The following is a 21,528-nucleotide window of genomic DNA, read 5'->3' as shown; positions in this document are numbered from 1 at the left end:
TTTTCACACGAATGTTACCTGCAAACTGTTTAGTTTGAGGAAGAGGAGGCTGAGGGGAGACCTCATCACTCTCTACAACTACTTGAAAGGCCACTGTAGAGAGGTTGGTGCTGGTCTCTTCTCACAGGTAATTAATGACAGAACGAGAGGGAACGGCTTCAAGCTCCAACAGGGGAGGTTTAGACTGGACATTAGGAAGGAATTTTTCACTGAAAGAGTGGTCGGGCATTGGAACAGGCTGCCCAGGGAGGGGGTTGAGTGCCCATCCCTGGACGTGTTTAAGAGTCATTTAGATGGGGTACTGAGGGATATGGTGTAGGGCAGGACTTTGTAGAGTAGGGGAGATGGTTGGACTCGATGACCCCAAGGGTCTTTTCCAACCTGAATGATTCTATGAAACACATGTTTGACCAAAAACCATAAAGTGCTGAAAAGAATTCCAGACAGTCAGTATCGGGTGCAAAAATATCTTAAGATGGAGACCATTTTCCTAGAATTACAAAACAGTCTGAATTTAATAAAATGAAATTAAGGATTCCAAGCAGATAAGATACATTTTGTGACTATTAAAAAAAATAATTTAAATAATTTTCATACTGGAACTGGCATTTCTGTTCATTTTAACATAGAGGCTATTGTAATTTAATTATTACCCATTATTATTACTACCACCACCGCTAACTTCTGGAGCCTACACAGATGCAGTGAAGTCAGTGGTATTAGGTTCCACTTCCTGCATTATCAACAGAATTGTTAACTACACTTGAATTAAACAATACTTTAACACGATTTTTAAGCATGAAGTAACCACAGTTCCTTTAAAAATAGATGGACTATGAAATAAGCACATTAAAAATATGGTTAATCATTAAAGCTGGGAAAAAAAACCCCACCAGCTGAAAAGAGTATGGTTTGACTTTAAGATTCCAGGTCAAGCCTACGATATGTATTTTCTTCTGTCAGCTTAACACATTTGCTATGGTGCTAATGGCATATGGGGATTTAGGATTATTAGCAGTGCTACTTTCTAAAAAAGCAAATTGAAAATTGAAACCGAAATGCAAAGGCACAGGAAGAACCTGATTTTTATATAATTTTGCACCTACTGAGATCTGCAGGTGCAAACATGAGCCCCATTATCCCCCAGGCCATGGAAGTCTCCACCAGTGCTCCCACGAATGGACACTGGATTGACCCCTCCTGGTATATTACTGGTTTTATTACTGGTATATTACCAGTAATACCAAATTACCCTTCCTGCTTTATTACTGAGAGGATTCTCTCCACGCTCAGTTGTCCAGAAATAGATTAAGACACACAAAAAATATGAGCTTTATGTCCATGGAACATCAAAAAAAAAAAAAAATCTACATTCACATCCAGATCTTTGTGGTTTGTGATAGCGAGGGCATATATGAACACAGCAGAAAAAAAATCCTAAATTTTGCATGATTACCTCCCCCTTTGGACTGTAACTGCCACGTTTTCAATCACAGAATGTGAGGAAAAGGTTTTGATGGGCAGAGCATTGCTTTGCACAGCGGGGGTCACCTTGGTTTCATCTGGAACGTGCGCTACCACGTTTTGTGACCTTAAAACTCAGCTCCGTGCCTGATGCTGCCTTTAGCTGCTGCTTAACGTGGGCATTTTGGACTCTGCTACTGCCATCCTAAACCCAAACATCAAACCAAAGAGTCATCTATACCTGGCCGCTCTTAAAAGTGTATACTCAGTAAAGTTGGAAGAAAAGTGAAATCGCTGTATCACTTCTTCTGCCTCAACTACATTCTGCCTGCCCCCAAGGTAGCTCTAGGTGAATTATTAATAATAAATTATTAATAATTTAATAATTTTAGAGTTGTAGCAACTACCGCCTACGGTATCTCAATTCTTAAATCTCTTCTTGCTGAAGGAGGAGGTGGCATCTCACGTCAGAGAGGCAGATTAAAATCACATCTATTCCCATTTTTTGTGGTAGGGGAGGAATCTGGAGATGACAGCAAAGGTCCCAACCCGTGTCACGTACAGACGAAGAGACTCCCAGTGAGTCCCCAGGCACGTGCTCCCAAGGCAGCGTGCCCAGAATGAAGCAGTCAGACACCAAAAAAAAAACCCCACAAAAGACTCCAGTTGACCTTTAAACATCTCCAGCCGACCAATATTTCTACAATGCTATCAAAATAATCCTGCAATTCAGCTGCTTATTTGGAACCCAGTCCTGGCATTCCAAGGAGGATGTTTAGCCCTAAATGTTTGGGTACTTGCTGAAAATATTTCTTTGTTTGGTGATTTTATTCATTTTCCTCTCCTGCAGGAAACAGTTGGCAGGGAGAACGAACCAGCTGGGGTCAGATGCTCAGGACAACGTATTTGTTTTTTCTCCCCAAGAGGGGATTGCTGTACTAGAACTGAAAGCTATTTATTTCTATTGGCCAATCTTAAACCAGCAGAAAATAAAATATTAATCTAGCAACTGAAGGAAACCCCAAATTACCACCAGGACCTGGCCGTGAGCTCCAAATCCAAAGATGACCAGTGAGTTGCAATGGAAAACAGAGAGCTGTGAAGAGAAAATGTCACGGAGAGAATCCCATCCATCCAGTCCCTCAGGTTACACGGTGAATTCTTGCACCATACACAGACTACAGGGTGTTTTTTTCCCAGCTGAAAGGTAAGGAATGAGGTTATACACATACCCAGTATTTATTAGAGAACTTCTCTAGTCAGTCACAGCTTAAAATGCTGAATTTTAGCTCCCTGTGGTCAGTCACACCCCGCTCCTTTGGTCATGGGGGCTGTTTCCAAATTTTTTTTTGCTGTTCTCCAGAATGCAAAGAACAGAAAAATAAAATAAATAAATAAATTAAAAAAATCACACCTTACCTGTGATAATCCCTCTAATTCACAAAAATGGTTAGATCGAACACTCTTTAGAGCACGTCTTTAGTCCTGCAGCTGCTAGATAAGTATTTTACACATTAAGGTGAAAATGCTGTCACTGCACAGAGTATGACAGCAGAAGAAAACTCATGGAACTGTACCATCTCCCCGATACCTTTGACAAATCATTGTTCTACACACATGCAATACCATGAGCCCCTGAAGAACAAACCAAAATATAACCCAACTTCATTATTTCAAAACATTCTTCAGAAAAGAACGCAAACCCCGTGTTTACAATCAAGTGGAAGTTAGATGGGCTGGTGTGTGAATTTTGAAGGATGCCAAGACTATTAGAAGCAACCAATGAAGTTACAGGGCTATCGATACCTTGAGAGTACACACAGGCCTTAGAACCACGTTGGAAAGGACCTTCTAGGTCACCAAGTCCAACCATCAACCCACCACTGACAAACCCACCACTGAGCCATGTTCCTCAGCACCACGTCTTTGTGAGAGCCCAGCCCACTCCTCCTCCTCCTCCCTTCCACATCGCTAAACGCAGAAATGGGAAAGTGGGGATGAAATAAAAGAGTGGTGAGCACTTGAGCAGTGGCACGTGCTTCCACCTGGAAATCTACAATAAGTGTTGAGAGAGTACTCCAATCACTCAGTTCCTTCACAGGTTCATGGATGACAGCCATGCTGTGCCTACCCTGCCAGATCCTTAGGGAAGTCTGCAGACACTTGCTCTCCAAGCGAAGCACGAGGGGACTCTACTGGTTTAGCCATAGAAACCCAAGGAATTTTTATTTATTAAGCGTGTGTGTGTGGGAGGGGAGAGAACATACAAAAAACCCCATGGAGCTAAAAGCTCACCAATTCAGAAATGCTGGATAAGTGCTATCTTGTGTTACTCACTGCTGAGTAGCGAGACCAATTCAAATTATTATTTTTCTGCGTAACATCGTGTTTGCTTCCACAAAGAATTGCTCTGTTTTCCTCTAATGCAAACTTGCTTTCAACTGACTTCATTCCATTTTGTCCTCCTCCTTCTTTTGTCCAAGTTCATTCTTTTCCACTTGATACTGGTTTCGTGCCTGCCATTGTTGCAGACGTTATTGCTAATAATAAGCAAACACTCCAAGTAACAATGAAACCCATTCAGAGAATCAGAAGATGTAAATTACTGACTTTATTCTTCACTGGTTTAACTTGTACCATTCATGAAGCTTTGTCTCATTACATCTCCAGTGTTCCACAACTGATTCTATTTATATGTTACATGGTGGCTACTGCACTGGATATTGCTGCTTCATTCCACTCTCTTTTTCTGTTCACAAACCACATTATAATCAAATTTTATCTTTTCTTATTTGGGCTGAAGAGAAGCTCTATTGGTGGCTGCCTTCCTACATTATTTGATCCCCATGGAGAACTGCAAACTCTCACTAAAGATTTTAATATAAATGGGGCATTTGTAAAGTCTTTGTGGGCTATCTAGAAGCTAACAAAGGATGAGCTTACCCAACACTAAAAATACAATTATAAAGTTTTCTTTACACAGGGATTCAGTTTTTAAAACTCATGTCAACTTAATTGTCCTTCAGACACCCATTTTATTACCTAAATTGGTTGGGATCATGCTCAGACTTACACCAGTAAGTGGAAGCAAGCAGACATGGGGGACAGCATGGCTGAAAACGCCTCCCTTCTTTGGAGAACCAGGCTGAAAATATCACTGTATTTCTCTGAGGTTCCCCCCAGGATCAATTTACCCCCCCATCAGGGTAAAGATCACATACGCGTAGGAACAATGGCCAAGTAACGAGACCAAATTATCCTTAATAGCCATGGCTGTGCCCACGGTGCCTTGAATCCAGCTCTGCATGGCAGAAGAGTTCAAGTGTGGGTCTCTGCTGGTGGGAGCCCGACTGTCGCACTGAAACTCACCGCTGCTTAGTATTTTTCTAATTATAGGCTTGGTCCAACTTCCATTAAAGGCAGGGCAATTGGCTTTTACAGAAAAAAAAAATAATTGAAAGCAGCCTTTACCACCGGTTTTTAAAATGCTAAGAGAAGTTGATAAAAATAGCACTTTTAATGAGTAAATTTATTAAATATTTCAAATAAGCTTTGCCTCTGACTGCCCGGTGGATTGGTACCTTATTAGCAACATTTTGTGAGAGGCAGTTTCTTTGTTACCTTAATGCATTTGGAAAAATAACTCTTTTAGTGCCTCTTCTATTTATGACTCACTCATAATAACACAAGTGACTCATGCTGTCAAATTACAAGGTTATTACTTTAGAAAATGAGTTTTTTCCCTTCCTTTTGGGTAAAATACGACAATTTTCACTATTTTGTTACTAAGGGCTGTTTCTCGCTACTTAAAAAGATCCTCAGACAAACACAAAAGCATCTCCCACCTCTTGTCTCTTTCAAAGACAAAAACATTTGATACAGAACAATTATTGAAAACCAGTTCCAGAGCTTCAGAGGTTGTTTATCAGCAAATTGTGTGTCAGTCATCAGATTTTATCTAGATAATTCTGCTTTTTTTTTTGGTTTTTGTTTTAAAGGTGGTCACTATAAGCCACTGACATGTGTTGGCTTAAAATTAATTACTAGGGATTTGGTTGTTAGAGGCTCAGGTGTTGTGTTGCGGTGATTTCTGGCGTGCCCCCCCAGTGAGGTTCCGTGGTGGAGGGATGTCCCTGGGTGGGAATTCACCTGCACAACTGGGACTTTGTGGAGTAGGGGAGATGGTTGGACTCGATGATCCCAAGGGTCTCTTCCAACCTGAATGATTCTATGATTTCCTGGGTCACAGAATGCTGCAAAGCTTTTTGTTCCCTGGGAGCTCAGACAGTCCCTCTGGCCCTCAATTTTTCGCCCCTGATGAAAGCGGAACATTCCACACAGAAAAAGATCCGAATTCCTGTGCTACCCTACATCCTGTAGTGCCTCGTTATTTGGGTATTGCAGATACACCCCATGATTCTGGGAGCCCTGAAAGGCCAGGTCCTAGGAGCCCAGCTGGCTTGCTTTCCTGTGAGGAAGCTGTTGCATCCCGATGATTTCCTCTGATGACTATCCCAGACAAGGCCCAGTATTGTCCAGCTGGTGCCCATTTATCTTCAGTGTTGAGAAGAACTGGAGCACCCTTTGATTACCCACTATTTCCCCCTGCCCATCTCCCTTTTGCCTCCCCTCCCCTAGCAGATGGCTCTGGAGGACATCCTCACTAATTGTCTGCTGTTAGGAGTGGTTAAAGTTGCAAAAAAAAAAAAAAAAAGCCTCTTTGGAAACTCTTTCTTCTGCATCATAGAATCACAGAATGGTTCAGGTTGGAAGGGACCTTAAAGCCCACCCAGTGCCACCCCCTGCCCTGGGCAGGGACACCTCCCACCAGACCAGGTTGCTCCAAGCCCCATCCAGCCTGGCCTTGAACCCCTCCAGGGATGGGGCAGCCACAGCTTCTCTGGGCAACCTGGGCCAGGCTCTCACCACCCTCACACCAAAGACTTCCTTCCCAATATCTAATCCAAATCTTTCAGTTTAAGTACATAAAATCTGAAGCGAAGCCTAAACTTCATTATAAATTACAGCAGCAATTAATTGATAAACTGAAGCAAAGCAATGCAGTCCTATTTGGCAGTAAAGCTCTCCTCCCTGCCGCTGTCCCCAGGGTCTGCTGAGCTCCCACCCTCTGCAGTAGGAGCAGCTGTGACCACCTCATTGTCAGTGTTTGCTTCCATATTTTTTTTCAGGAAAAAAAGTCTTGGAATTGGGTTTTCAGTGTAAGTATTCACAATTGTGAAAGGGAAACCCGCCCCCCGGATCTAACACCGGCACTCTCAGTAACACTGAGCTCTCCTGGTCAGGTTCTCAGAGATGGGAAACCCAAGAACAGCCCAAATGATTTCACTATTCACAGATGGGGTTTGCTTTTTCCATAGTTTATGAAGCTCCAGCCAGCCCATTCAAAAAGAAAACTTCTTTGTCCAAGAACCAACCTGATGCGCTGAACTCGCCGTTGCTGGGATGTGCCAAATCCTGCTCCTGGCTCAGGAGCAAAGACAAAGCTCCTGGTGAACATCAAGGGACCAAGACTGGGGTCTGATGTTTTGTTACCTAATAAACTTAAAAAGACAAATCAACTCACTAAAGGTGTTTAACTTACAATATACACATTCCCAGCAGCCCTTCTCCCACTCAGGAACAAACAGTAAGTGAATAGGGAAAAGCATTGGCATGAAATGCAAAAATACAAACCCTCATTTTAGTCAACTAAAAAAAAAAAAAAAAAAAAAAGGTAAAAATTGATCTTTCTATTGGCAGCAACATACTCAGAAACATTTGTATCCCCAAATCCCTCCCAGACAGCAGTCACCCTTCAGACCAGGCAAGCTCCTAAAGGCAAAAGCCTCCCTCCAGCTTGCAGCAGGTTGCTTCCCGATCCAGAGAGCTCCCTATTTAATACTTTTTTTTTTTCCTTCTTTATTTCTCCTCTACCTCCAGCCTGTGGCAAATCCCAGCTGAGGAAGATGTGTGCCAGGAGCCTGCGACGGCTGGCCTCAGGGGGGAAATAAACAGCAGGCGTTTGCCAAAGTGCTCCTGCCACTTGGAGCAGTTCAGGATTTTTCAGGACATGCAGTGCCAGACTGGGAGGCTGAAGGGGAAGGAGAGGGAAGAGGACAGGAGCAGCTTTCCTGTAAGCATTTCTGAAATGTTTGTCACAGCAGCGCCGAGATAATCATAGCCCTTTCATTTCTCTCTGAAACGGAGAAAAATGAAGTCTTTCCTTAAAAACCTAAATGAACAAACTGGGAAGTTTGAACAAACCTTGGAAATAAAAGAGCCGCTTCTCCAGCCACCACTGACTGCAGCAGGAATTGCAGATGCTTGGTGAAACCTGGGAAAAGCCCCTGGGCAACAAACACTAGATGAAAAATTGTCAAAGTATTCAAAAGCATTACATTATCAACAAAAGTGAAAACTATGAACCTAAAAACCATGATTGCAAACACTGAGAGGTTGTAGGAGGTGTAGTACAAATAACAGTCTAGTGCTAAATTCCTAAATTCTGAATAGCCAAACCAGAAGAAATTTAATCCACAACATACTAAAGGAATCTTACAAAACTTTATTAAATAACAAAGATACAAATTATTATTATTTTTTACATCCAAACTGTCAATTTTTAAGTAGTACTGGCATGTAAGGCACAACTTCCCCAAGACCAGCCCACAAGTTACACAAGACTTGAAACAACAACATGTACAACAACACACAACAACATACAACAACGCTGCTTTTCTGTAATACTGCATGAAACCCAACCTGCACACCACAAACCGCGGCCGCTTTCCGTGCCTCCCTTTGCCTGAGTAGTTCTGCACACAATATACTTTGCATGAAATATTTTGGTTGGTTTTTTTTTTTTGAAATAGAGCAATTTTGAATAGAACACTTTCACTCTGGTCCTTGGCAACTGGAACCAAGTTTTACTTCTCGTCTGTTTGAAATTAATTTGGAAAAAGGTTCAAGTCAGGCTACCTCACTGCTGGCTTGTTTAGGAAGCAAAATCCATCCCAGCACAGAGTGATGGTTCAGGAGAGCATTTCCTGATGTACCCAGAATTGGGCACTTTATACCTGTGTGTCTCAGCCAGTCAAGAAGAAAACCAAAGAGTCAACCAAAAAACCCCCCCACATTAATCCTTACACAGTTAAATGCTACACTGACTTTTACAGACTTACAAATGAGCACTCATCAGTTGGGTATTATGGTACAAATAATTCCAAAGTCTGGTTTAAATGGGGGTTCTGGGTGCAGTTGTATCGGTTTGTACCCGAACACCCCAGAGACAAGGAGACAGGACAAGGCTGAAAAGGCCACTCATCCCAAGTGTGACACAAACCACTTATTTTCCAGTGCACCAGGTGAGCAGTGGCAATAAAAGGAGGCTCAGTTTCTATTGAGGTACTTCTATATGTGAACTGACCTATTGAAAGGTATCATATTTATATCCCAACATAGGTAAGACAATTGCCTTCAATTAAAAATATTTACTGGCAGAAGAAAGGTCCTCGTAGAAGGCACGTGCTTTCACATTCCCAGTGCACAAAAAGGTACTTACAAGTAGGAAGAGAGGAACACTGCAGTCGTACCCGAAGGAAGCCACATTAAGATAGTAAGGTTTTTCTTTTTTGTTATTGTTGTTGTAAAAAACCTCCAAATTATTCACAGTTTTTCCAGCATTCCTAGTGTTAAACCAGCAAATTATGGTGATGAATCACATTGTAAGGCTAAACGTAAGAACGCTTTATCAGTGCAGTACATCCCTGAGTCTTTGGAACTCAAAATAAAAAAACTAGTTCTTTGAAATATACAATCCTTCATATTTTTGGCTCATATTTGACCTATTTTTCTATTTCCCTTTTTTTTTTAAAAAAAAATCATTAAAAATAAAATTAAGTTTTACAAAAAGTAAATAAAAAAGCGTTTAGCGCTATCACTGAGACGTAACTTCTAGTTGCTTGAAGAGTGCAAGAAAGCTCCCTACGCAGCTCAGCACAGCCACCGCCTGCAGCCCACTGAGCCTCGTCAGCTCGGCATAAAACAGCAGATAAAAGCAGTTGTAGAGAACTGAAGCACTGACATAAACAAACCTGCAGAACTCTAAATGTAAAACAAACAGTTACATTCAAGACATGACTTACATTGAAACTGTGAAAGTTCTTAAATTTGATATTGTTAAAGGCACTGGTTTGTTTTTTTTGTTTGTTTTTTGTTTTTTTTTTTAATTTATTCTACATTGAAACTGTGAAAGTTCTTAAATTTGCTATTGTTAAAGGCACTGGTTTGTTTTTTTTGTTTGTTTTTTGTTTTTTTTTTTAATTTATTCTTGTTTTCCAGCACTAGTGCATGAAGGTGAGTCCCTCTGTCTCTAACGTGAACCATAAGCCGTGCTCCAGAGTGCGGAAGATTGGCCTGTTCTCCTTCTTGGGGACTGAGGACTGTTGGGAAGTGCAGGTGATGCGGAGAAACCTAAAATACAGGGGAAAAAGAGGAAAAAAAACCAAACCATCATTCTCAGGAATGGTGGAAGAAGTAAGAAACAAATAACCTCTATTGATCATCTGCTGGAACACCTGGCAAACGAGTCTAATGATCCATTCCAAGCAAAATAACCCCTTTTAGCCTATTGCCTGTTGAGAAGACATAAGTATCAGAATTTTGTACGTCTTCCTATCAAGGACTTTAATTAAAGAATTAAGGGGGGCACAACACATTTCAACTCAGCAAATAACTTCCAGTTTGAATTTGCTTTATTTTACCTGAGGTGTCAGGCATGTGTTTTTACGAACAGGACTGCAGTTCACTAACTTCAACAGACGTATAATAATTTGAATTTTGTTTTAACGGCCACTGTTGATTACAGACCTTCCAAGTGAACCGGTACTTTTTGCCTATTTCTGGAAGAGTTGGATTCTGCAACACTGCAAATGGGTAAAACAGGGAAGAAATGCCATGCACACGCTGCAGCTCATCTGATAGTGCACACAGTGAGTAACCAGCCGGGGCTGCCAAGAACATCCTCCCAGCGCCTGAGCTCAGCTTCCCTTTCCCCTGGCAGGAGCAAAATTACGGATCTCTTTCCTCTACCCACCTGGTGATTGGCATGAATTCTTACACTTTTAACCCCCTTCCAATTTCACACAGGGGTGAAGCCGCCCAAGAGTTTCAGAAGAATTAGCAATGGGTAAAGGGGAGGTTGGGCAACAAATTTCCTAGGAAGGGGCACAGTCCTTGTTGTAACATAATTCAGTATCCGGGCTCTCTCAGAGTCACACTTCCCTACAGCCAACTCGGGGACAATAGCTAGACTCATCAATTAATTCATTTATAACCCAGTAAGAGCTGCTTACTGTCAGGGCTGTGTTGAGGAATTGCCCTTGGGATGAACGCTGGGTGAGTGGGCTGTTCTGCCGGTGAGAAAGCTGCACGAAGGCCTGCAAGACATTGTAAGATAAACCAACAAACCCAACAACAGCAAAAAAGAATAAAATAAATCAAGATAATTTCACATGGATATTGTTCCTTTATATCTTACAGCTAATTCATTCTAAGAGGTTATGGAAAAAAAAAAAATACTTGTGCAAGCTTACCTATAAAAGCTGTCCCTGCTAACAGTGCAAAGAACGTGAAGAGCATTAATGGGTAAAAATCAAGAACGCGCTGGAACAGACTGGTTCCACCTGTAGAATCAATGAAGAGGAGAAAATATTGGAGAAGATACTCTTTTAACTCTATCTGCTTTAAGAGTTAACAATTCTTAACTCAAACTGCCAACAGCCAAAAGAAGGTTTTTATTTATTTATAGCAAGTAAGTGTAATCAACTTAGATAACAGGACTTCAAGTGACTATTTCCAATGCAGTCTTCAAAATTCACCAATTAACAGCTTAAGACACTGATATGCAATGTCTTAAGCATGTTCTTTACTTCCTCAGCCCCAAAATGCTAATCTGTTTTCAAAATAAGAAGGCACGTTTGAGTGTAAACAAAAGCAGAGGACAAAAAAATAAATAATTACTTGCAGACCCTTTAGCACTGGGCTATTTATTCCCACTTCAAGCGAGTGTTTTGGGCTGACCCAGAAGGAAAACACGTTTGGCTTCAGTGATACCGAGCAATTGGATACAAGCCCAGAGAGCAGTTTACAGGTCAATAACATTAGCTGCCAGCTCTGATTTTAACACACCAAACTTTATAACCTCATGAACGTTAATGGAAGTTAGAGGTTTTATTCTGGCATATGAAATCTAGTGATAAAACTTACGTTTCACTGGTGCACTGGTTGTGTCAGTCAAGTAAATCACCGTCACTGGGATAACAATAGACTGGTCAGTCATAGGACTGGAGACAGTCAGAGTGGTTGAAAGGGATCCCTGGCCTGAGACTCTTGGATCAGCCAGAGTAACGGTGTAGACGGCGTAACTCGGCAGCCTGTAGGACTTCTCCTTCTCAAAAGCCTTCAGTTTTGGTGACCCACATTTCACCTGCCGAGGGGAAAAAACACACAAACCATAACCATTTGAGAAAGCACAGCACACATCTGTCTTTCCAGGTCACACTTCAGAAGTGTTATTCCACAAAAACAGGTCAACTCACTCCTCAGCAGCAGTCAGACTGGGTTGTAACTTCACCTCACTTAACTGCTACAGTTGTCCTATGGGTCTGGGCTACACCCGTAGAGGCAAAAATCAAAGTATCCCTTAGTGGGCAATGTGAACCACGGGGTAAGAACCCACCCCTCTTGCTAGAGATCAGGCAGATTTTCTGCTTCCCCACCTAGCACACCCGTAAGCCTCACACATTTCTACTGCCCCGACACAAAAGGGAAGACTAAGGAGGAAAACATTCCAAGATGAGCATTTCCAAATGATCTCAGGAACAATCCTGAGCAACCTGGTCTGGTGGGAAGTGTCCCTGCCCATGGCAGGGAGGTTGGAACTTGATGATCTTTAAGGTGTCTTCTAATCTGAACCATTCGATGATTCTGTGAATCCTAACACAGTAAAGGTGGCACAGAGTGGCCTTTGGTTAGAAAGTTGCCTGTAACGGTTCAAAACGCTTTCAACCGCATTGTGATGCTTTCCAGCAAGACTCACCTCCAGGGTGTCAAGGATTTCAGTGGCACCGAATATCTTCACATCAGAGCTCGTGTAACGGTTACTTAAAAGCACTTCCGTCTGGTCAGCGTAAAAACCAAGACTGAAGGGCACCTTGGCGCTGATCTGCTCCCCGGAGAAGCGGCTGCCTTGGATGGAAGCCGTGACTCTGAGCGTGGTTTTACTGGTGCTGAGATGCCTCAGCTGCTTGTCAGTGAGCCTCCGCATCGTGATGGAGCAGGTGTAGTTTCCTAGGAGCAGCAAAGCAGTTTGACGGAGTGAGATGTCTGTAGCATCTCTAGAGAAGATGGTAAAACTCAACAGACAGCAAGATCAGGTGTGTAGGTGAACGGGACACTGCGTCTGCTGGTCCAAGCACGACTAACCCAGTACTAAAACAACAGAACATGTATCTTCTCCCAAACTATTCATCATGATAAAACCCATAAAATGGTAGTTTCCAGTCAATTTCGTTATAGTATGCCAGCGAGACTCAATTCCACTTGGAATATAACATTTATGCCAATACTGATAGAAAGGCTTTACTGAAAACAAAATTTAACATCCTATTCCATATTCTCTTCAACTAATGTTTAAATTTTAGTTGGTTACTCTCACCATCATCAATTCTGTGGAGACATGGTTTATTATTCATAAAAGCTTCTTTAAAGGCTAGAGATTCACCATGTTTCTAGTTTTTTATGGGACCCATTTGTCTATTATTAGTGATAAGGACAATAAAGCATTGCCCCAGTATGGAAGATACAAAGCATAAGTAACAAGCCCAACTTGCTGGGTACATCTTTTTCCCTTATTTTCCATCCCTAACGAAGTAACAAAGGCAGCCTCTATTGTGCAAGGTATAATAGTGTTTACACAATGGGTATAGGGACAAATCTAACAGATAATTCATGTTATTTCCATACAGTCTACAGTGTTTTGGTTCTTTTAAAGTCATGTTATAGTTATGAAACACTAACACGTTGTAGACTTTCACAATTCTATTTCCATTTCCACAGTATCTAGCAATTTCCTCTTGTTTTAAGTCCCAGCTCATGTTGTTTTGGGAATACATAAGAATTCTACATTTCATAAGACATTACAGTTCTCAGGTTGTGGAAGAAAGTTTGAAAGCATGATAAATTCCACAAATGTTTAAATGGCAGAACATAAAGAATTCACAATGTAATACTTTCACCAGATTTTCACATTTAAGATATATCTCTCATTGTAATCACTGAGGTTAGTTATACTGCAATAACTACAGTGGCAGGGCTTTCAAAAGGCCAGTATCAAACACAAAGAATATTTGACTCTGTAAAGCATAAGCTGGTGACATCTAAACATCCTTGGTCCACTGACATTAAAACTCATGATTGCTTCTCTTATGCCTGGTCTCAAATGCAGTGCAAGTTAAGTGTATGGTAAAGGCACTGATGTGTGGCAAGAAAACACCTCAAAGAGTCTCTGGATGTTTACAGCTGCAGAAATACCCAATTTTGGAATATTTGTCACCTGAGTGCTCATTTAGAGCAGCTGAAGAAGGAAGTGTTTTGCTTCCATAGTTTAACAAATACAAGGCCTGATACTCTTTTCTAAGTTAAGTTATACACAAGGCCATCTCTTTTTTGTACAGTTGAGCTGGAGTAAAAGGTGGCAGCTGCTATAAAGCACGTGACCCAGCATATTACGTCTACATTCAAGGTACCATTGGTCTGGCTACACACCTACAAATATATGAGTAGTAATTTGCAAAATTAGGACCTAAATTTGTGGTCAAGGAACATATCAAAGTTTGCTTTTCCCCCTCTAAGTAAAATAATGCTTCCTAACTTCCTCCTGAATTACTACTACAACTCTGCAAACCCCATGAAATAGGCTGCCACTGATTTCTGACTTTCTCTAAAAACAAATAAATGTCTTTGCCACATGCAGAAAACCCCAGAAGTACATAAGAAGAGTACACTGAAGCCTCAGATCCTGCACGGCAAAGCTCAGAGGCTTCCAAAGGAAATCTGCTGGATCGAAGGGCATTTGGACTAAACCAGAGCAGAACTCAAAGTGTCTGCCTGGAGCGTGGCATCTTGTCTCAGCTTACCTGAAACTGCATCAAATCCGGGTTCTGCAATAAAAATGTCATGTGCTGGGAAGTCAAACGCATCATTGTTAAAATCTACATGGCAATTGATCAGGGACTGGGGTTGTAATTCAGCAATGGCTTCAATCTGAGCAGGCGAGCACTCCCCTAAGGAGAAGAAAAAAAATGTTAATTCATTTCTAATTAATTAATTAGAAAAGAAAATTCTAAACTAATTAATGCTTAATTAATTAAAAGCAAAACCACTGCTTGAAATGTCAGGTTATTCTGCCACCTTCTGAAACGGTTTCACAAGGTTATGATGATCTTAAAATAGCTGGAAATCATAGACAGCTGTCCTATCCCAGGTGTAAGCCCAAAGAGACAGCAAATGAAAATTTTATATGTTGTGAGGTTTTTTTTTTTTTGGCAGGAATAATTTATTTACAGGGAAGAGAGAGAATTTTCAGCTCAGACGTGTCTGTTGAATAACTTACATGATCTTGGGAGTCTCGATTTATATTTTAGTATCTGGCAAGATGGGGTTTTGGTAGGCTAATAATTTACACAAGGGACAATAAAATACTATTTGAATAAGTGCTAAGTGTTAAGATAAAAAAATAAAAGGAGCCATAATCAAACAAAATACAGCTTATTAAATAGAGGACACAATATGCTTAATCTTTGTACTGATTCTAATTGCTAATAATTTCTGTAAAAGATTTAAGAATGGCAACTATTTTAAACACACTCAGTAAATAAAATTAGTAACTTTAAGAAGGGAATTGGAATTAAACGTATAATTAATAGGCAATCAGCTGATTGCTTTTTTTTTTGATATGATAAAAAACTACACTATTATTTACTGATTTTATGAGTTCTGAAATCTTAGTGCCCCAGAACACCCTCCAAATTCTGTAACATTCTAGAGCTCCTGGGATTCTGGAATGGCACTACAAGTTCATAGAGATCTTGCCACACCAGCTTCACAGACCCTTAAAAACAAAGAGAAACCCCAAAACACAACGCAAACCCACCTATCATGAACGCACAAACACACAATAAACAATTAGCATAACAGGTTTTTTTCATCATACCATTCAAATTTTTATTTCTTTCCCCAATTGAAACGATCACTTTTGAGGTTGCAACTCCTTGTAAGCTTGTTTTCCCTCCGCTTATGTGCACTGCCGTAGTCCTCTGAGGTATATTAATCAATATCTGAAAAAAGGATGATGTACACAGTTACCAAAAACTGTTTTAACAAAGAAAAATGAAGGCAAAACCAAAAACTGTTTTAACAAAGAAAAATGAAGGGTTGCAGATTGGGTTGACTGCACACATCCTTGTATGAAAAACAGAAGAGAAGACTCCAAGAGGTTATATTTCTCTTTATAAGAAATCCTACACTTCTTTAATTTTAGAAACTGCCTTTCAAGGCAATTTAAACCAGCAAAACCACTTTTTTTTCTTTCTACCCAGCCCCCATAAGTTAATAGGCGTAAAGCTCTATGTCTAAATGTAATTGTAAAGGAACTGTCTAGTGCTTATATTAGCTGATGTAGTGAATTGTGTCAACAGTACGATTTCACTGTAGATAAAAAAAAAATTAATTGAGTAGTTCTGATCAGCGATGCATAGTAACATGGCACAACACTTCAGAAAGCTCTGCAGTCAAGCTTCATTCATAAAACCAGCCGTACTCAAAAATTGTTTGGCATCTGGCAACATCTTAGCCAAGGAATGGAATCGAAATGTACAATGTAAGAACAGTAGAGGCTAAAGATAGACTATTATACTAAACTTTCCTCCTTAACATAGATAATTAAAAAAACCCCCATGATGTGTTTGGACATTTCGAAATATTTATTAAAATCATAGAATCCATTTTTGGTGAGGGTCCACGTGAAGCAAACCACCGTCGGCAGTTCTGGCAGGATGTAACCATGCCTCACCTCTCTGTACGTTTTCAGTAATCCAGGAATCTCATAGTAGACAGTGACAGCACCCGAATTCCTTGCAATGGCTACGCCGCTCTTGGAGTCCACTTGAAGAACACTGCTTAATGAGGAGCTCCACACGCCTGAGGAGAGACACATTTGGACATCCATTCAACACATTTAAGCTACCTGAAGGATTTCATAGAATGGTTCAGGTTAGAAGAGACCTCAAACATCATCTAGTTCCAACCCCCTGCCCTGGGCAGGGACACCTCCCACCAGAGCTGGTTGCTCCAAGCCCCCTCCAACCTGGCCTTGAACCTCTCCAGGGATGGGGCAGCCATGGCTTCTCTGGGCAACCTGGGCCAGGCTCTCAGCAAAGAAGGTCTTCCCCAGATCTCATCTCAATCTCCTCTCTTTCAGTGTCAAACCCTTCCCCCTTGTCCTATGCCTCCCCTCCCTGACCAAGAGTCCCTCCCCAGCTTTCCTGGAGCCCCTTTAGGTATTGGAAGGCTGCTATAAGGTCTCCCCAGAGCCTTCTCTTCTCCAGGCTGAAGCCCCCCAACTCTCTCAGCCTGTCCTCATACGAGAGGTTCTCCACTCCTCTGATCATCTTTGTGGCCCTCCGCTTGATCTGCTCCAACAGGTCCATGTCCTTATGTTGAGGACTCCAAAGCTGGATGCAGTACTCCAGTTGGGGTCTCACCAGAGGGGAGTAGAGGTGGTGGACACCTGGTGGTGTCGGTATCCATGCAGCGTGGGGACACACGAATCCCAGTTCACAGAAACTAGGCTCCAGGGCCCCATGGTGGATGGCCAACAGCCCACCACCACACTGACTTGTGGTTACTCTGACAAAAGCGGATTAATAGCAAGAATCAAATACAGGGAGTGAAGTTGGTCCTGACCCTGAACAATTCCCATAAAAAACAAGCCTTTCAAGGTAACAGAATGGAGTTGCCTGTAGTCTGATACTCATGAATACAATACAAACGACATATTGCATGGTATGATTAAAATCAGAGGAGCTGATCAACCCTATTTTTATCATTAACGAGAACAGTGACATTTGATTCTGAACAAACATCATCAATTATGCATTTAGTTACCCTGAGAATGAGAAAGAGTCACACTGCTGTCAAATTATCCAGCTGCAGAACCACAGCCACACAAGCTCCACTTACCTTCTTGGTTCCTCAGCGGGGTGCTCAAGCAGAGGATATCACCCACCACCATGTCCCCCAGCTCAGGAAAAATGGCGTGTTGCACAGGGAGGGGGACATAGTCCGCAATCCCACTGTGTTCTGTGTCCCAGACTTTAAGCAAGGTCAGACCCACGTTTAGGGTCCGGATTACAAATACGTTGTTCGTGGCTCCTTTCCCAATCTGCACAAAGTCATCTCTGCAGGCAAAAAGAAATGCTTTTATATTAAGGTGAGTTTCCTAATGTCATTATCTCGACAATAAATAGTCGTCATCGAACTCTTTTTAGATGGCTGACTTCTTGTTTTCAGCGATGGTTATCTTCTAATGAAGTCTGACAAAATAAGGAAAATATCAAAATGACTTGGGTGCTACTGAGGCAAATTTCAGCTCTCGCGTTGTTATGCTGAGGAAACACTGAGCTCATAATTATGTATGAGAACCACATCCTAATTTTAAGAACTGTAGAACTTTAGAACACGGTAATCTGTCTCTTTTCCCTCTTCTCATGGAGTTAAGCAGCAAATTTAAACACCAACATGCAGCTTTCCAGCCACAACTCTATAAAGCTAAAATCCCATTTCATTGCGAGTTCTGGCATGTTCCAAATTTGTGTTCCCAGACGCAGGGACACCGGGAGCCCTTGGAATTGTCCCCAGCAGAGGGACTGCTGCCCTGGCAGCCCCCCGCCGAGATGGCAAAGGTCTCGACAGCAGGAAAGCTGGGTCACAGGCTAATCATCAGCCCTGTGCTGAAGCAGCTCTGCCACGTGGATTCTGGAAGGTAAGGCACTGTTATACCCCTGTAGGCTATAGAAATTTCTGCAGATCATTTCGGTAGGAGAAGGAGAAAATCTTGTATTCCACCCCTTTTAATCATGATTGCTGTGTTATAACTGCAGAGTGCTCTGCAGAAAACATGCTGTGTTATAGCAATGGAATCAGTGATTGTTTACTAATGACCAAAGGAGGCTGGCTTTTAATATTTATTATTCTTTGTGGCAGAGACCAAGAGCAGAGGCTGTAGAAGCGTATCTGAAGAGACAGCCCCTGATCCAGAAGGTTCACCGGCTCCCGTAAGGCTGAAGTGAGTCAGTCACTGTTAAGGAAGTTCACCGGCTCCCGTAAGGCTGAAGTGAGTCAGTGTTAAGGAAACAGTAGGAGCAGAGAGGCAAATGAGGCAAATGCTAATAAGATCAATTGTTTATACAGGCCCCTGATGTATGGGATCTGATGATTCAGAGTCACTTAAAGCAGAAATGCACCCCAGCAGGCCCCGCTAGGGATCATGCTTCTCTGGGCAACCTTCCATTTGCTAGGGAATATCGATTGCAGACTGGAACTCTTCTTTCTGCTCCGGTGCCTCTGAGGCCTCAGAGACCAAACCCTTTCTCTGCTAATCCCACTCCACACTCTATTTTCGCTTGACACCTTTGGAACAACCTCTGTTCCTTGCTGTGGCCGGGCTACGTGGATTTGGCCTTTTTTTGTTCTCTGTAATTACTGCCCACCATAGGTACCTACCTGTTGGTTGCAAAGTTGAGCACGGAATTATGCGAATGGAAAATATTTCCAGAGTTGTCGTGAAAATGGACTGTAAGTGTCAGTGTCACACCCAGGGGGAGAGCTGGCAATGCCTCTTGGTGCTGCATGTGCAGAATAGGGCTCATGGAGATTCTCAGGTACGAGATGGTGCAGACCTGTAAAAACAGCAGCAGTGAAAAGCAAAATCAAATTGCTTTTTTTGGTACCTCTACAAAATAGTAATCTAAGAGGGTTTTTATTATATAAATATACAAACCTTCCTTTATGAACCATTTGCTATATTCTTTAGCCATATAACAGCAGTGAGACACAGTGCTTTGATTATCAATGCATGCATTTCACAGAATTTCAAAGAGGTTGAAAGGGGCCTCTGGGGATTGTCTAGTCCAGGCCCCCCAGCTCAAGCTGGGCTGAAGCCACCTGCCCAGGATCACATGCAGTCAGGTCTTCAGCATCTCCTCGGATGGAGGTTCCACAATCTCTGTGGGCAATCTGTGCCAGTGTTCAACAGCCCCTGCAGTAAAAACGTGCTTTTCTATGTTCAGGCAGAATTTCACACGTTCCAATTCGTGTGTGTTCCCTCCTGCCCTGTCACTGAGCACCGCTGAGAAGGGCCTGACTCTGGCTTCTTTACATACTCCCATCAGACATTGCTTAGTATTTTTCTCTAATAACACTGGGAATTGAAGCAAGCAATGATGATGTAGAAACACACATTGCAGTCTTCAGAGACTACATTATTACCCTATAAATTAAAGCTATTAAGACTCCCTGGATATTCAGGAGAACAAGTTGCCCCTAGACTTTTCTCCCAGTAATTCTTGAAATAAAAAGAGTAATTCCTTCCCCAGTTACTAGAACAGGAGTAACATGCAGCCCATGTGAGAGTAAGGGGATGGTACTGGTGGCTGTATGATGCTGCAGTCATGCTGTCCTCTGAGGCCTGGGCTGGTAGAAGTTAAGAGCAACAGCCAAAAGCAGCCAGAAGTAGCATCCAGGAGTCCTGGTGGACAACCAGTTGCCCATGAGTCAGCAATGTCCCTTGGTGGCCAAGAAGGCCACTGGTTTCCTGGGGGCATTAAAAAGAGCATGGCCAGCAGGTTGAGGTAGGTCACCCTCCCCCTCTGCTCTGCCCTGGTGCGGCCACATCTGGAGCACTGGGTCCAGTTCTGGGCTCCCCAGTTCAAGACAGACAAGGAGAGGGTACAGAGGAGGCTACAAAAACGACGAGGAGCATCTCTCTGCTGAGAAAGGCTGAGGGACCTGGGGCTGTTCAGCTGGAGAAGACTGAGAAGGGACCTCATCAATGCTGTTCAATATCTACAGGGTAGGTGGCAGGAGGATGGGGCCAGACTCCTCTCAGTGGTGCCCGGTGGCAGCACAAGGGGCAACGGGCACAAACTGGAACATGGGAAATTCCATCTGAACACAAGGAGGAAAACTTCTTTACATTGAGGGTGGCAGAGCCCTGGAACAGGCTGCCCAGAGAAAGAGTGGAGTCTCCTTCTCTGGAGATATTCGATCCATCCTGGACACGTTCCTGTCCAACCTGCTCCGTGTGACCCTGCTTTGGCAGGGGGTTGGACTAGATGATCTCCAGAGGTCCCTGCCAACTCCTACCAGATGGGATTCTGTGATCTGACAAGCCCTACCTGGTCAGCAGGCTGCGTTTGGTTGCCTCAATGCCTCTCCTCAACCAAGAGAGATGTTAGGAACTGCTCCAAATTCTTTAGCCAAGTATCTGTAAGGTTATCCAAATGTGCACACCTCCCCATTTTTGTAGTAACATTTCAACGAAGGAAGTTTGTCTGAAGACAAAGACTTCAGAACCATTTAATTTTTTTTTTAAATAACATATTACTATTCTTGACTAACTTATCTAGGTTAACTAGCAAAATTACCCAACAAAACCAGCTGCATCTGTTCTTTCTGTTACAGCTGTTGGAAAATAAATAATGGAAGGATAGAGAAAGCAAAAGCCCTCAAATATAGAGAGAAGACTATTTTAAAAGAAGCCCTCAAGCTTATCTTGTAGGAAAATCCCTTTTTTTTTTCTGACCTAAGAGGTTCAGCTAAAATGTAAAACTCTGCAATCTGAAGATGTACATGTCAAAACTTAAAAAGGAAAGGACAAATTTGGCCTCAAGCAAATAGCATCTTTGCAGAATCTAAAAAAAAAAAAAAAAAAAAAAAAAAAAAGGG

The 21,528-nt window shown here is 42.2% G+C and overlaps 1 protein-coding gene across 1 annotated transcript in view; it reads right to left on the bottom strand.

Annotated features, from left to right (window-relative positions):
* Positions 1 to 9,749: 9,749 nt before the first annotated feature.
* The window catches only part of NUP210 (nucleoporin 210kDa), a 67,739-nt gene continuing 55,960 nt past the window's right edge, over positions 9,750 to 21,528 (bottom strand). Inside the window, exons 31-40 of the mRNA XM_014958450.1 lie at positions 19,306 to 19,481; positions 17,764 to 17,981; positions 16,595 to 16,722; positions 15,737 to 15,860; positions 14,661 to 14,807; positions 12,563 to 12,813; positions 11,731 to 11,950; positions 11,058 to 11,147; positions 10,818 to 10,901; positions 9,750 to 9,936 (exon numbers count right to left, since the gene is read on the bottom strand). Coding sequence (XP_014813936.1) covers positions 9,836 to 9,936; positions 10,818 to 10,901; positions 11,058 to 11,147; positions 11,731 to 11,950; positions 12,563 to 12,813; positions 14,661 to 14,807; positions 15,737 to 15,860; positions 16,595 to 16,722; positions 17,764 to 17,981; positions 19,306 to 19,481 — 1,539 coding nt within the window. The 3' untranslated portion in view covers positions 9,750 to 9,835. The remainder of the gene's footprint in view (positions 9,937 to 10,817; positions 10,902 to 11,057; positions 11,148 to 11,730; positions 11,951 to 12,562; positions 12,814 to 14,660; positions 14,808 to 15,736; positions 15,861 to 16,594; positions 16,723 to 17,763; positions 17,982 to 19,305; positions 19,482 to 21,528) is intronic.

This window comes from Calidris pugnax, unplaced genomic scaffold, assembly GCF_001431845.1.
Source record: "Calidris pugnax isolate Ruff unplaced genomic scaffold, ASM143184v1 scaffold336, whole genome shotgun sequence".
Lineage (NCBI taxonomy): Eukaryota > Metazoa > Chordata > Aves > Charadriiformes > Scolopacidae > Calidris > Calidris pugnax.
This window is presented reverse-complemented; position numbering and strand designations above follow the sequence as displayed.